At 41.4% G+C, this 13,045-nt stretch overlaps 1 protein-coding gene across 1 annotated transcript in view; it reads left to right on the top strand.

Moving 5' to 3' along the window:
* Positions 1–13,045, top strand: part of LOC133997363 (SAM and SH3 domain-containing protein 1-like) — a 51,202-nt gene extending 38,157 nt beyond the window's left edge. Inside the window, exons 13-19 of the mRNA XM_062436940.1 lie at positions 1,352–1,521; positions 1,681–1,890; positions 4,070–4,220; positions 4,423–4,551; positions 7,430–8,469; positions 11,475–11,606; positions 11,928–13,045. Coding sequence (XP_062292924.1) covers positions 1,352–1,521; positions 1,681–1,890; positions 4,070–4,220; positions 4,423–4,551; positions 7,430–8,469; positions 11,475–11,606; positions 11,928–12,188 — 2,093 coding nt within the window. The 3' untranslated portion in view covers positions 12,189–13,045. The remainder of the gene's footprint in view (positions 1–1,351; positions 1,522–1,680; positions 1,891–4,069; positions 4,221–4,422; positions 4,552–7,429; positions 8,470–11,474; positions 11,607–11,927) is intronic.

Below are 13,045 nucleotides of genomic sequence, written 5' to 3'. Positions count from 1 at the left end.
ATGACTTAACCTTTGTCTTCCCTCTGGCATTACATTTATACCAATTATGATGTTTTGAGGAATGCTGGTCATGAAGAACAGTTCTCCTCCTTGATCACACCCAGTCGCACCAGCTGCCTTGTGTGCCGTGATCTCAGAGAATTTCAAATTGTGTTGCCCTCTCAGGTCATGTTATCTAATTACACCTTATGATTAGTTCAGTCTGTTGTTTCCGTCACGCCTTTGTGGGAAATTACTCTCCATCGTTTCAAGCTCAGACTGAATCGAAGACTTTACCAACTTTCAATGATTGTAAGCAATTGAACACACAGGCAAACTTGCAGGCAGACAGGCAAACATGCTGTAATGATTAGATAGGAAGTTGTACTGCTCTCCTTGCGTGTGTGCATAGGTACACAATTCAGCTGTAAGCCAAACTCCATTCAAATGAATACAGGAGTCTGGATATAATGCCCAAGCTCCTGGTGCTTTATTGGGCGGCACCCTCATATACACTATGAATAGCAGTGAAAATGAAAAACACAAACAGAGGAATACAATCAGCAAGATGCCTGATCAAATTATATGCTACAGTATATATACAGTATACGCTACCCTAACCCCACAATAGCCTCTCTAGTATAGTATTTAAAGTATAGTATGAGTGTAGCAAATACTGCAAATGCTAATGCTAGAGCAGAAAATTACATAGAAACTTCAAAGTTTCTCTAACTCCATGATATATAATGATAATAGTCCATAAGGACAATAAATGACAATGACATAACATATTTGTAGATACCTCTTACTTAAAGGTTTTACAAATATAATAATACTAAACAAATTCCAAATGTAAAGCCTCCCTGGATCAAAAACTCATTTAAAGCAGGAAGAATCATTATTAACTTTGTTTGCAGTGCATGTGTACTGTCAACAGTTTTACAGTGTCTTTTACAAAGGGGGACTATGGGTAAATGCTATTTGAGCTGCAGAGGGTTTTTTCTCTGCAATACCACGAGTGGCCACTGCAAAAAATGATCTGCAAGACTGAGTGGTGGCACCTTATCCACGTCTTATAATACATCCATGGACAAGTCAGCAAAAATGTGGCTACATACTGAAAACTAAAATGGCCTTTTCTGGGTTAAAGTGCAAGTCAAACTAAAAGAAAGCCAAAAGGCATACACACACATGCTTTTATACAGTGACCATTAAGAGATGTTTTGGGTCAGGATTGACTGTGTTGATGGAGAGTATAAGTGACACCTCCAATTAACAATGAATATCACTACTGTTATAACAGGTGGCCAGTGATGGATTCATAGGCATTTTATAGCTTATGTAAATGTCCACATGTGTGTTTTGTGTCCAGGTGGTCAGACCGTGAGCACTACCGACTCGTCAGCCAGTAACAGAGAAAGTGTGAAGTCGGAGGACGGTGACGATGAGGAGCCGCCTTATAGAGGACCGTTCTGTGGTCGTGCAAGAGTCCACACTGACTTCACCCCTAGCCCCTACGACACTGACTCCCTCAAACTGAAGGTACTTTGTGACCTGCTTGAATCTTTATTTATTTATTTATTAAACATTTTGACACCTCAGAACTACTGAGTACAACTGTTCAGGGTCAACAATGTCAAAACATAAATGCCAAAGTCAGGTCACTGTTGCATCTGTATTTTTTTCTTTGTCATCTTCCAGCGTGGTGATGTGATTGACATCATCAGTAAGCCACCCATGGGAACATGGATGGGCCTGCTGAACAACAAAGTGGGCACCTTCAAGTTCATCTATGTGGACGTGCTGAGTGAGGAGGAGGAGAAGCCCAAAAGGCCAGTGAGGAGGAGGAGGAAGGGCCGACCGCCCAAGCCAACCTCTGTGGAGGAGTTGCTGGAGCGCATCAACCTCAAGGTAGCATGCAAAAAATATGCCAGATTTGGTAAAGAATCACCATGCATTGAATGCCAAATAGATTGAATTTACAGCATTGTTGCAAAAGTTGATTGCATTCTCCAACCTTAGAATCCCACCCATTTGGCACCTAAGTAGAAGAAAACAAATTCTAAGAAGTAAATGGAAATATTGTTTTAGCCAAATATGATGAAAACACATTTGCAGACACGCAGAGATAACTACAGTGTAGGCAATTACAGGCTGTACAGCATAGGATGTTTGATGTGACCCTGATGCATAAACATCAACACCCACATTCTCACAGCCCTGCCCTCGCAAATAACTTGCATCTTTCATAAAAACCTACATGTCTCACTGTGAGCTTTAGATCATCTCCTCTCACTCAGACGGCCAGCAAGCCACGCTTCCCAAAATAGAGACTGAGACTTTGTGGGTTGCCCGTTTTGTCTCAGTCCAGATTAATGGCCAAGTCACAGATTAGAGATCCAGAGCCCATTATCAGCTGTTGTAACAGAGGCTTCCTAAGATGTGAGTCTGGGTGCTGCATCAGAACTCATGTCCCTGTAGTTACCACTGGATTCTCGGAGTGGGCGAGTTAGACTAAACACGTGTAGAACATTTTAGAGTTAACAGTTTGCAACCATTTGCATTGTTTAGAAAGTATTTTAACTTGTCTTACTGTACTATACCTTGCTTTGTGCTTTACTGATGCTAAAAAAAAAAATAATTCCAGTCTCACTGTTCTCTTATCCAACGTAAAGCAGATTCTGAAGTATATCAAGCTTCACACTTAATATGCTGGCATCAAGTAAGAGAAAAGTACTGTAGACGGCTTTGCTTATTATAAAGAATCAGACCTAGAATTCATATCAGGGACAGTCTTGATTCCAAAAACCACATATCCAAGTAAGCTGAAAAATCTTATATTTACCTTAGGAATCTAAACCTGTGTGTGTATTATAACTACCTGATGAAGCTCCTTATCATCAGGTGTAAAGAGTAGAGCTATTCTTGGATGTGCTAACTGGCAAGCCAAAATGTTTAACACATATGAACTCTTCCTGCCTGTAAATGTAAAGTGTAAATCTTGACGCCATTGTAAGTTATTGTAAGTTGTGGCCACCGGATGCTCTACCAAAGAGTCTCTGGATTTGGAACATGTTTTGGTTTTTGACTGGCCAAAGAGACAATAAGATGCTATGAGTGAGAATACACGGCTGCCTGTGTTTGTGTTAGTTGGTGCTTTGTTTAGTCCTGTAGCATCCAGCAGAAATAGAACAGAAACACACAGTTCTCCGCAGTGGACTCCACCATTGTAATTGATGGTCTTCCTGGTGACAGACAGTCTATGTATTCTTCCAACCAAGTGTGTGGGTCACACAAATGTAGAAGCCCAGTAATATCCAACGTGGAAAGTAGTTATGAGTGCTTTGAATGATAGTGTCAGCAGTCTGTGTGCTAACGCAGGGCGTTTTCCAGTTCTTAAACTTTCTTTGTTTGTGCCCTCTCAGATAGCAAAGTGGTTAGAGTGACTAGCTTTGGTGTGTGTTTGTGTATAAAATTTGTCCTTCTGTGGTTGAAGAGTACTTTGATGTAATCGCCTCCACCTTCAACCGTTCATGTTCCCACATTTACATTGGTGGGTTTCCCTTTCAAGTCCTGTTTGCCGATTTAGTCACAGCTAGAGCAGCTTGGGACTGTGGCCACACACTTCAGGCTGTTAGTTGATTGGTACAGCTTAATGGCTAAGGTTCTTACAACTCACTTTTATATGCCTGTCAACATGACGAAGTTTGTGCCCTATTAAAATGTGTTGACAGCTGAGGCAGCAATAACTGAATTAGCCACAGCTTAACATGATTACATACCATCTGAAAATAAAAATAGTGATTTTAGATTTGACTCACCACTGGTTTAAAAATACATAATGTGGATGGGAAATTATGAGCAGATGACAAGGTGTGCCCAGCTGATTTTTTCTCTTTACCCCACCTCTATGTTTGTGGACTATGTAGTTTATGTTTCTGCTCCAAAGTTGTTGTCACCAGCCTCATGACTCAAATCCAAAGTTTATTTTCCTTTTAGTCTAGTGTATTTTTGTCTTAAGTCTTAAGACATCATCATTCCTAACTGCTTAAAAGAAACCTGACTCAGACCTGACATTTTTGTCGTACAGGAGCACATGCCCACTTTCCTGTTCAACGGCTATGAGGACCTGGACACGTTCAAGTTGCTGGAAGAAGAGGACCTAGATGAGCTGAACATCAGAGACCCTCAGCACAGAGCCGTACTGCTCACTGCTGTAGAGCTGCTGCAGGAGTATGATAGTAAGTAGACTGAGAAAAACACACAAGCACATTTTGCATCAACAAGTGAGCACATCCTTAGGTCATTATTCAAACGTACTTAAACTCCCTTGCCGTATGAAATATGCATCGTACCTGTATTTAGATTAGGTATTTTGTTGCACGAAGTGGGATAAACATTCAACTCAAATTTTAATGACATTGCAATTTTCTGTGTTTCTAGGCAGTAGTGACCCAGAGCGCAGCGGCCTGTCCGGCTCCCAGGAGAAGCTGCTGTCTGAGGGACGGGGTCTGGTGGGAGACTCCCCACGGGACTCCGGGTGTTACGAGAGCAATGAAAACCTGGAGAATGGTAATGATAGCTTTGCTTAGCCTTGACCACCATTACCCAGGCCTCACTGGGAATTAGCCTAGCTAAGGCCTAGTGTCAGTCTTACCCACATGTAGCCCCAGTGGACTTCCACCTCTGCTCCATCTCTTGCCCTGCTTCTGCATTCTAACACCCCGCCCTTCTCAGTCGTCTGGAGCAGCACCTGCCAATCAAACAACTCTTCTTGCTGCCATACCTCCATACCTCCATACCTCCATAGCCCTAAAACCTCACCTGCACCCACCTTTACCCCTTTAGTATGGGTGCGCTAGAAAGAAAGAACCCCTTGACAACCCAGAGACTCTTAACTGTCACTATCCTTTCACCCCACTTTCTTCACCACTCTTTCCATCTTTTAGGCATTCTGTATCATCAGTGCCAAAGTCCAATTGTAACTGAGAGGAAGCCAGGCCCCAGACCACTAAGCCTAGTCCACCCCACAATGCTGGGAGCCTATATGCAAAGGGAGAGACCCTCCCCAATGCACAGAACTGTTCTGATGAGAGCAAACTCACTGCCAAGTCAAGGACTCAGATTCCCAGCTCTTCCGCCTGTGGATGCGAGACTGATAGAAGGCTACCAGGAGGATGATTATGGGCTCATAGAGTATTTCTGCTAAGTGTTTTTAAGAAAAGGAGCTTGCAGAGTAGCATGTCAATAAATGCCTGTTTTTTTTGCAGTGGTGATTCTATAGGCTGGTGAGGTTTTAACAAATGTACTAGTCAGGTAACAGATCACAGCTGTCATTTAAATCTCTTGTCTTCATACCATTACAAGATGTCACTTTCCATGTGTTTATAGTGACTGTATTGCACAAACAATCATACAGTATGTGCCTAAAAAAGATGTGGATGAAAATATTTTTAGATTGTAGTGCATATATTCTAAGAGAGTTTTGATTATATAGTTTATTGAGGTCTTATTTGTGAGATTTATTTTTTTGTTTATTTTTGAGACTGCTCTTTCTCTATGCATAAGACTTTCATTCTTCAACGCACAACATCTTTTTAACAGCTTCATAACTCATAAATCACTGCTTTGTCAAAGCTTGTCTTCTTTCTCTATCTGTTGGATTCCAGTGTAACTACTGAGTTTCCCTTTTATGTGTGTTATGTGTCATCCAGGTTCAACAGTAAAGTGTGCATTCTGCCACAGTAGAGATTTAAGTTGTGGAATAAAAACCACCTCTTAAAAGAAAAAGGACTCCAGTGCTGCTTGCTTGTTTTTTATGTTTCGCCTCTTCTTCTGTCTTTCTTTCCATGCCACTAAACGCTGTTCACGACCTAGCTGCATAACATTTAGTAAACATTCTGCATTTCTTCTTCCAGTTTCAGGGTTCAAAAGTGCATACATTCATTAATATATTACTGTACATACTGAATATTTCTAAATCTAAATATTTATTAGGTTAGAGAACTATCAAAGGTCAACATTCAATTTAAATTTCAATTAAAGAATGTATTACACAAATGTTCTCTTCTGAAAATTGCACTGTTGAGCCCTGAATATTTCAGTTTATTTACTCGATAGTCATTCATCAGCATACATGTGTGTGATAAATTCTCCTGTGCCTGGATATAGTTGCTATCCTCATATCATCAAGTGACATCTGTCAACTTTCAACTTTTCATCATTTTCTTATGCATATATTGTTTAATGTAGTTAAACAGTTAATTGGTAATGTTTTGGTCAGTTGAAAAAATGTAAGGTAAACCATACCAATAACGCCTTGAGGTTTAATAGTGCGTTTTATTTATCTGAAACCACCATATTTCATGTATCATTAATCAGTTTCATATCGCTACAGTTTAGCAATATAAACAAATAATTGAAAATACATTACTACTGATGTTCCAACAAATCCATTTTTTATAAATTAGCACACGTCTGAACTTGTGTTGCATTTTACATTTTTGAAGTGGTTTACTTTACAGTCAGCAGACCTCACTGTCAGAATATAAACACTGTAATCAAAGTAATTGAAATATTACAATACTTTGTATCTAAATGTTCATAGCAAACACCAATATGTTCAACTACTTTTGACATTCACTGTTGAGAAATTTCATGGCCGTCCATCCACTGAATTTCCTTCTGTCATCATATAAACTCTTTGGCAAGCCACACTATGTGGCACAGATCCATTTCATCCATCCATTTTGTTAGCCAAAGGATAGATGGTAAGTTGTTTCCACCATTTCTTCCAGCATTTCTGAAGTATCATATCCAAATATCTACTGTATATTTGGTATTGCTGCTAGGACAACAACAAATCAGCCCGTCTGGTCTAACTTATCCCAGGAGTGCCCCATGCCTCCTTCATGAACATGCATCTGCTTTTGACAGTGGTTAATAGATAAACCTTGAATGATAGGGAAATAATGCTTATACTGTATGAGTAGTTCTTTTCCCAGATGACTTTGCTCTGGCAAAATTGTTAAAAATAATTGATAGTGTGAACATATTTTCCACTGATGCAAACCTACAGAACAGTTGCACATGTAAAAAAACAAACAAACAAATAAACTGTAAAATGTATGGCTCTTCTCCAAAGTTTTTTTTTTCTACTTTTGCCAAAATCTGCAACTAAGAAAAGAAACAAAAAAGAAAACAGTGGAGAAACGCAGCCAGGGCTAAAAATAATTAAATAAATAAAAATGCAAAAATTCTAAATCATACAGTCTATTAATATCAACCAGATTTTTATATTAGAAGTCATTGTTGTAGCAGTAGAGTAAGAAATCTGTTCTGTTAGTATTTCACAAAAGAGGAAATAACGTAAGCTTTTTAAAGTTAGTGTATTTTGTTAAATTTGGGTGAAAAAACATTTAATTGAGAGATGAATGTCTTCATTTTGCAGGTAAAAGTAGAAAAGCTTCCCGTTCCAGTCGTTCTTCAGCAGGCCTTCAGTCTCCAGACTACCCCACACTGCCCATGACTCTTTCCACAGAGGCTCTGCAACAGAACAGCAAGAACCAGCGCACAAAATTCGCAAAAAACTTCTTCATTAAACCCTCCCTGAAGGGATTCAACCTGCTGGGGCTGCGCAAAGCCCAAAGACAGTCCCCCATCCCAGCCAGTCGTAGCTGTGAGGACCTAGATGGACCCCCACAGCCCGCTGGACCATGGAAACGTTCCCACTCTCTGGGAGATCTGCACTGGGAACAGAAGTTTGAGCAGAGGAAGGATCTCAGTGTGGAGCTTAAACCCACGAAGGAAGGACTCAAATTGGGCAACAGTAGCCCCAGCAAGGTCTGTAGAGATGAGGGTTCCCCAACCCAGAACGGACCCCCAATGGTGAGCCCAAAAAGAAGGGCTGACAGACCGCCTGTGCCCTCACAACTGCCTCTGCGTCCCTCTTGTCCTACCACCCAATCTCCCATCCCTCCAGAGCCCCTCTCAAGTCCTACTCCCAGCCCCCCCGACTCTAATGCAAGTGTGGATAGGGTCATCCGGACTCACCCCAAAAAGCCTCCAGTCCCTCCTCCTGTTCCTGCCAAGAAGTCTAAAGAAAGACTAGCCAACGGCCTGCGACACCCCCCTCTCTCCCTGTCCTCCTCACCATCTCCCACTCCCTCTCCTACCCATTCCCTCCCCCGTTCTCACCCCAGTAGCCCCATAATCCGCAGCAGCAGCCCCAGTGCCCCAGGCCCAGCTCTACCTGCCAAGATCCCAAGCACCCCAACCAGTCCCTGTGCCAGCTCATCAGCCTCATCCATGGGGGAGGAATCAGGCAGTCCACCAACAGTGCCGCCTCCATGGTTCTCAGACCTAGGGGGCAAGGTGGCTGTTGCAAGGAAGGTTTCCCATACCAAGATGAGCCCTGACCTGTTCACCCTGCTGGAACAACGGCTGGAAGCTGAGGGTATCGATCTTACGGAGGAGCCCTACTCCGACAAGGTTAGCAAAGTGTCATTAATCAAAACACGAAAAATCACCTTTAGAAATTAGATTAATGAGATCACAAATTATATTTGTCATGACCTTTGGTTGTTTTGCAAATGAAATTTGCAGATGTAGCCACTTAATGAACCTTCATATTCTTCTAATATTTCATTGAAAGTTCAAAAACTTCCAAACTTTTTTGTTTGGAAGTTTTGTTCAGTAATTGATCATTCTAAACTTTTTGTACATTGCTCATATAAGTTTTTGTGCTAGTAATTAAAATATATATCCAAACACTAAGGTATAGACATGAGGTAAAGGGAGTCCATTAAACACCACATCTCATCAAACACAACAGAAACATATAAAGTCATATTTCCATGGTTAAAGTGAAAATCTTTCTTCAAAACACCTCGGGGCTATACTTTTCTGGCGTCAGGCTCCTTTGGTTTAGCATTGTGACATGCCTAACTGAACTCAGTCATAATTTGACTGCAACTTGGATCCAAATTGCTCTGTGTTTAGGCCAACAACATTAGCAGCTTGCTTTGGAATTCGTTTGGTTTAAAAATAGATGCTAATAGTCTGCAGTTTGTGTGCTCCTTTTGTATGTAAATGCCTGAGTGTATGCAGGCACATTTATTTGTGAGTAAGGGTGTGTGGGTGTGTGTGGATGCACAATATTAAATCCACTGCCTGGAGCTGAGGGAGAAAGACTGTGGGCTGAGTCCTACTATGATGCGGTTAAGTTTATGGGCTGAATCTCACTAAAGGCAGACGAGGTTATAAAACCCTCTGCCACTCGCCAGACCCCAGGCTGGGCCCCATTTAACATGGTGGAGCCCCCGAGGCAGGCATAAAAACATCACACACACACACAAACATACAGAGGCATCAAGGAATGAGGTGAGAAATAGTGTGCAAGACACACACCACACCACAGCACAGCTCTGCTGGATTCCTATTAGTCATAAGTGGATTGGCACAGACATGAGAGGCTCACTGCTGTTGTAGTAGCAACATCTATGGTTTGAGACTGCACAAGCATCGATTCATTCATTTGTGAATCATGTCAAAGGTAATACAGCCTCAAAACTTTGGAAATCATTTCTTACATTTTGGTAGGCTAAGTTAGGGTTGGTTATCGAACCTAAGTACTCACCAAAATGTGCCCATAGCATAGTGTATTTGAATTAACATGGCATCAACATTGAGAGATTCCAAACGTTATCCAGACCAAGGCATAATAAAACCTAAAACCGAGTTGATCATTGGCTGCCCAGAGGCCGTTCCAGTGTTCCATGTAATCCAGGAAGTGCAAAGAGTTAGTCAGACAGGGTTTTTGTCTGTATGACCTGCTCTCCATCTGTCTCCCTGGAGATATCCTTTCCTACATCCACCCACCCTTTCATCCTCAAAAAACCTCCGGTCCAGTTTGGCCAACCAAAACCAGGCCTTGCTGGAAACCATCCATCCCTCCAGGTGTCTACACAAAGAGAGGGAGAACAAACAAACATGTTCAAAATGTTCAGCACAGGTTTCTAGCCCTGTTTTTGTTCTTCCCCAAGTCACTACTCATAAAATCAAAATTTTGATGAGTCTTTCTTTCTGTCCTTGATCCAAATCTGTTAAAAAAAGATACTATTAAATAGTGATAACCAAAATATAGAGCAAGGAACTGCACACAAAACATGACATAGTTTGTATTTTAAGCGCTAATGAAAGGGAGGTATTTGGATATGGATGATGGACTATATAAAATACACCGAGTTAAACTATAGTGTTTACTTTTTAATGTCTTGGCTTCATACAAGCAGCTGACAAAGGAAAATCCAACATAAAGGGTCTTGGGGTCTTAGTTAGTCTTAGGTGTTGGGTTACCAGAACAGCTTCTATGCACCTTGGCATTGATTTTACAGTCTCTGAACTCTACCTACTGAAGGAATGAACATCATTCTTCCAAAAGATATTTCCTCATTTGGTGTTTTGATGATGGTGATGGAGAGTGCTGTCTAACGCATCACCCCAAAATCCTCCGATAGGTGTTCAGCTGGGTTGAGATCTGGTGACCATGAAGGCCATAGCATATGATTCATATAATTGTCATACTCATCAAACCATTCAGTGATGCCTTGTGCCCAATGGATGGGGGTATTCTGGAAGAGACCACTCCCATCAGGATAGTAAAGTTTCATCATAGATAACGGTGATGGCTCAGAACAACTTTGTATTGATTTGCAGGGACCCTTTCCTCTACAGGGACAAACACAAACCCTGCCAGCAAAATGCCCCCCACAGCATAACAGAGCCACCAGATCACCTCACTGTAGGGGTCAACTATTTAGATCTGTACTATTCCCTTCGTGTTCGCCACACATGCACTCACCCACTTGGCGAGAATATGGTGAAGATGACTCATCTGACCATATCACTTTTTCCATATCTCTGTAGACCAGTGTCTGTTTTTTTGCGCCACTGAACTCTAAAATATGCATTCATCTTCGTAATAAGGGGTTTATGCAGTGCAACCCTACTATAATATTCCTCTCTATGTAATTGTCAATCGACTGTTCTTGCTAACAGTCTGATCATGTCCTGCATTGACATTCTCAGTCACCTAAGGAAGAGTTGCGCTTGTGTTTTTCCTTACATATCACACCAATGCACAAGAATCACATTGTGCATTGTCCATCACAATTTACAACTCTGTTTACTGATGTCTTTCCCATAGATCCACATGCAGATGTCACTTTAGTCACTGTTCCTATTGAAACACAAGCCAGTTAAGTGTTCTTTGTGACTGAAGCTCCTGCCATTCGTGCCTTAACAATGAACCCTCTTTCAAAGTCACAAAGATCTGTTCCTCTTGCCATCTTGATACCAAATCAGAATCAACTTGGCCTGCACAGTGTTTTGTTTTTTGTTTTTTGTCACATTTATGATTTATGATTTATATGGCCTAAATGGATTCCTCTTTACATAGTCATCTCCAATATGTCTCTCTCATTCTTGTCCTCCAGCACGGCCGATGTGGCATCCCCCAGCCGCTGGTGCAACGTTACTCTGAGGACTTGGAGCAGCCCGTCAAGGATGTAGCCTCCACCATGGACCAGCTCCGAGTCAAAGAGCTCCGTAAACAGCACCGCATGGCTGTAAGGACACAGCTCTGCTTTTCCTGGCATTAAAGAGCCAGACTTTCCTATAAAACAACAATGCTGGAACAGTTATCTCTTCAGTTGTTGGCACATATTCTTTGTGGCGCCATCATAGAGCATTGCAAATTATGCCTGCATAATATCCAACCACCCTGCTAAATGTGGAGACAAACTTGAAAAAGACAGTTTTTGTTTCATTACTGTTATAAGTAGCCTAAATGTGAAAACTTCTACTGTTGTATCACCCATATTCAGTAATGTAACATAATCAGAAGAACAACTATAGCTAACATCTTTTTATCCCAATGTGTCTTTTAGATCCCCTCTGGAGGTTTGACAGAGATGTGCCGGAAGCCTCTGCCCTCAGGTAACATCAGCACAGTCTCCGATTGGCTCATCTCCATCGGCCTGCCCATGTATGCCACGTCTCTGGCAGCGGCAGGAATTGACACGCTGAGCCGTGTGGCCTTGTTAACAGAGAGCAGTGTGTGGGAGGCAGGCGTGCGGGATGAAAGACATGCCCGTCGGATGATCAGTGAGGCGCGATTGGTCCGCGCACACAGAGAGGTGCAGTCCTAACGATGTTGGTGAAGTCAGGTTGGATAACAGGTATCAACTCACTGGTTAGTACCATCTCATTCAAACATGGTCAATAGGTGGCAAAGGGCAAAGTGGCCACAAGACTAAACAACCTCACAAGTGACCATAGCACTACAGTGCTTCTTGTCTCACATGTGTCAAAAGACTCAAAGTGAGCTAGCCTGCTCCCTGATTTCATCTCTTTATCACCCTGTCTTTTCTCAAATGTTTACGGCAACAAGGAGTTTATCCTGAAAGCCAAGACAATATATCGGATGCCTTTTTTTTTTTTTAAAGACTGTGGACTCATTCTGTGGGATAGCTTTCACTCTGAAGACACCCCCCAAAGTCTTAAAATACAGACTTGGATCTGCCTTTAAGGAAGATAGCACACTCTTTTGTAGGATCAATGTGTTTTATAAAATACAGACGGACGGTTATTTCTGCATATTTTGTAAGTGCTTCATTTTCATCTTGTGCGGCAAGGCAACAATTATCTGAGGGTCTTTTTAAGGAAGTAACTCAGCCAAAGTGATTTCCTACTTATTCAAGATTTCATTCCCACTAATAGGTTCATAATGACTGACAGAACTCATTCAACATCTGGACTTTTAATCAACTAAACACATTCAACAACAATGAATAACTGGTGATTTTGAGATTGAAATGGCTTATTTTGTATCATGTTTCTGTATTATAGCATAACGCATATCTTAATTTTAAAATGATTTATATGTTAAAATGTGTGTTTGCCTTTTTGAATGTTGCAGCCTTATTTTGAGGCCAGCTCTGTCATTTCTAAGCTGAAAATGCTGACATCACACCATTATATTTCATATTATACTGTATGTTCGATT

This window comes from Scomber scombrus, chromosome 17, assembly GCF_963691925.1.
Source record: "Scomber scombrus chromosome 17, fScoSco1.1, whole genome shotgun sequence".
NCBI lineage: Eukaryota > Metazoa > Chordata > Actinopteri > Scombriformes > Scombridae > Scomber > Scomber scombrus.
This window is presented reverse-complemented; position numbering and strand designations above follow the sequence as displayed.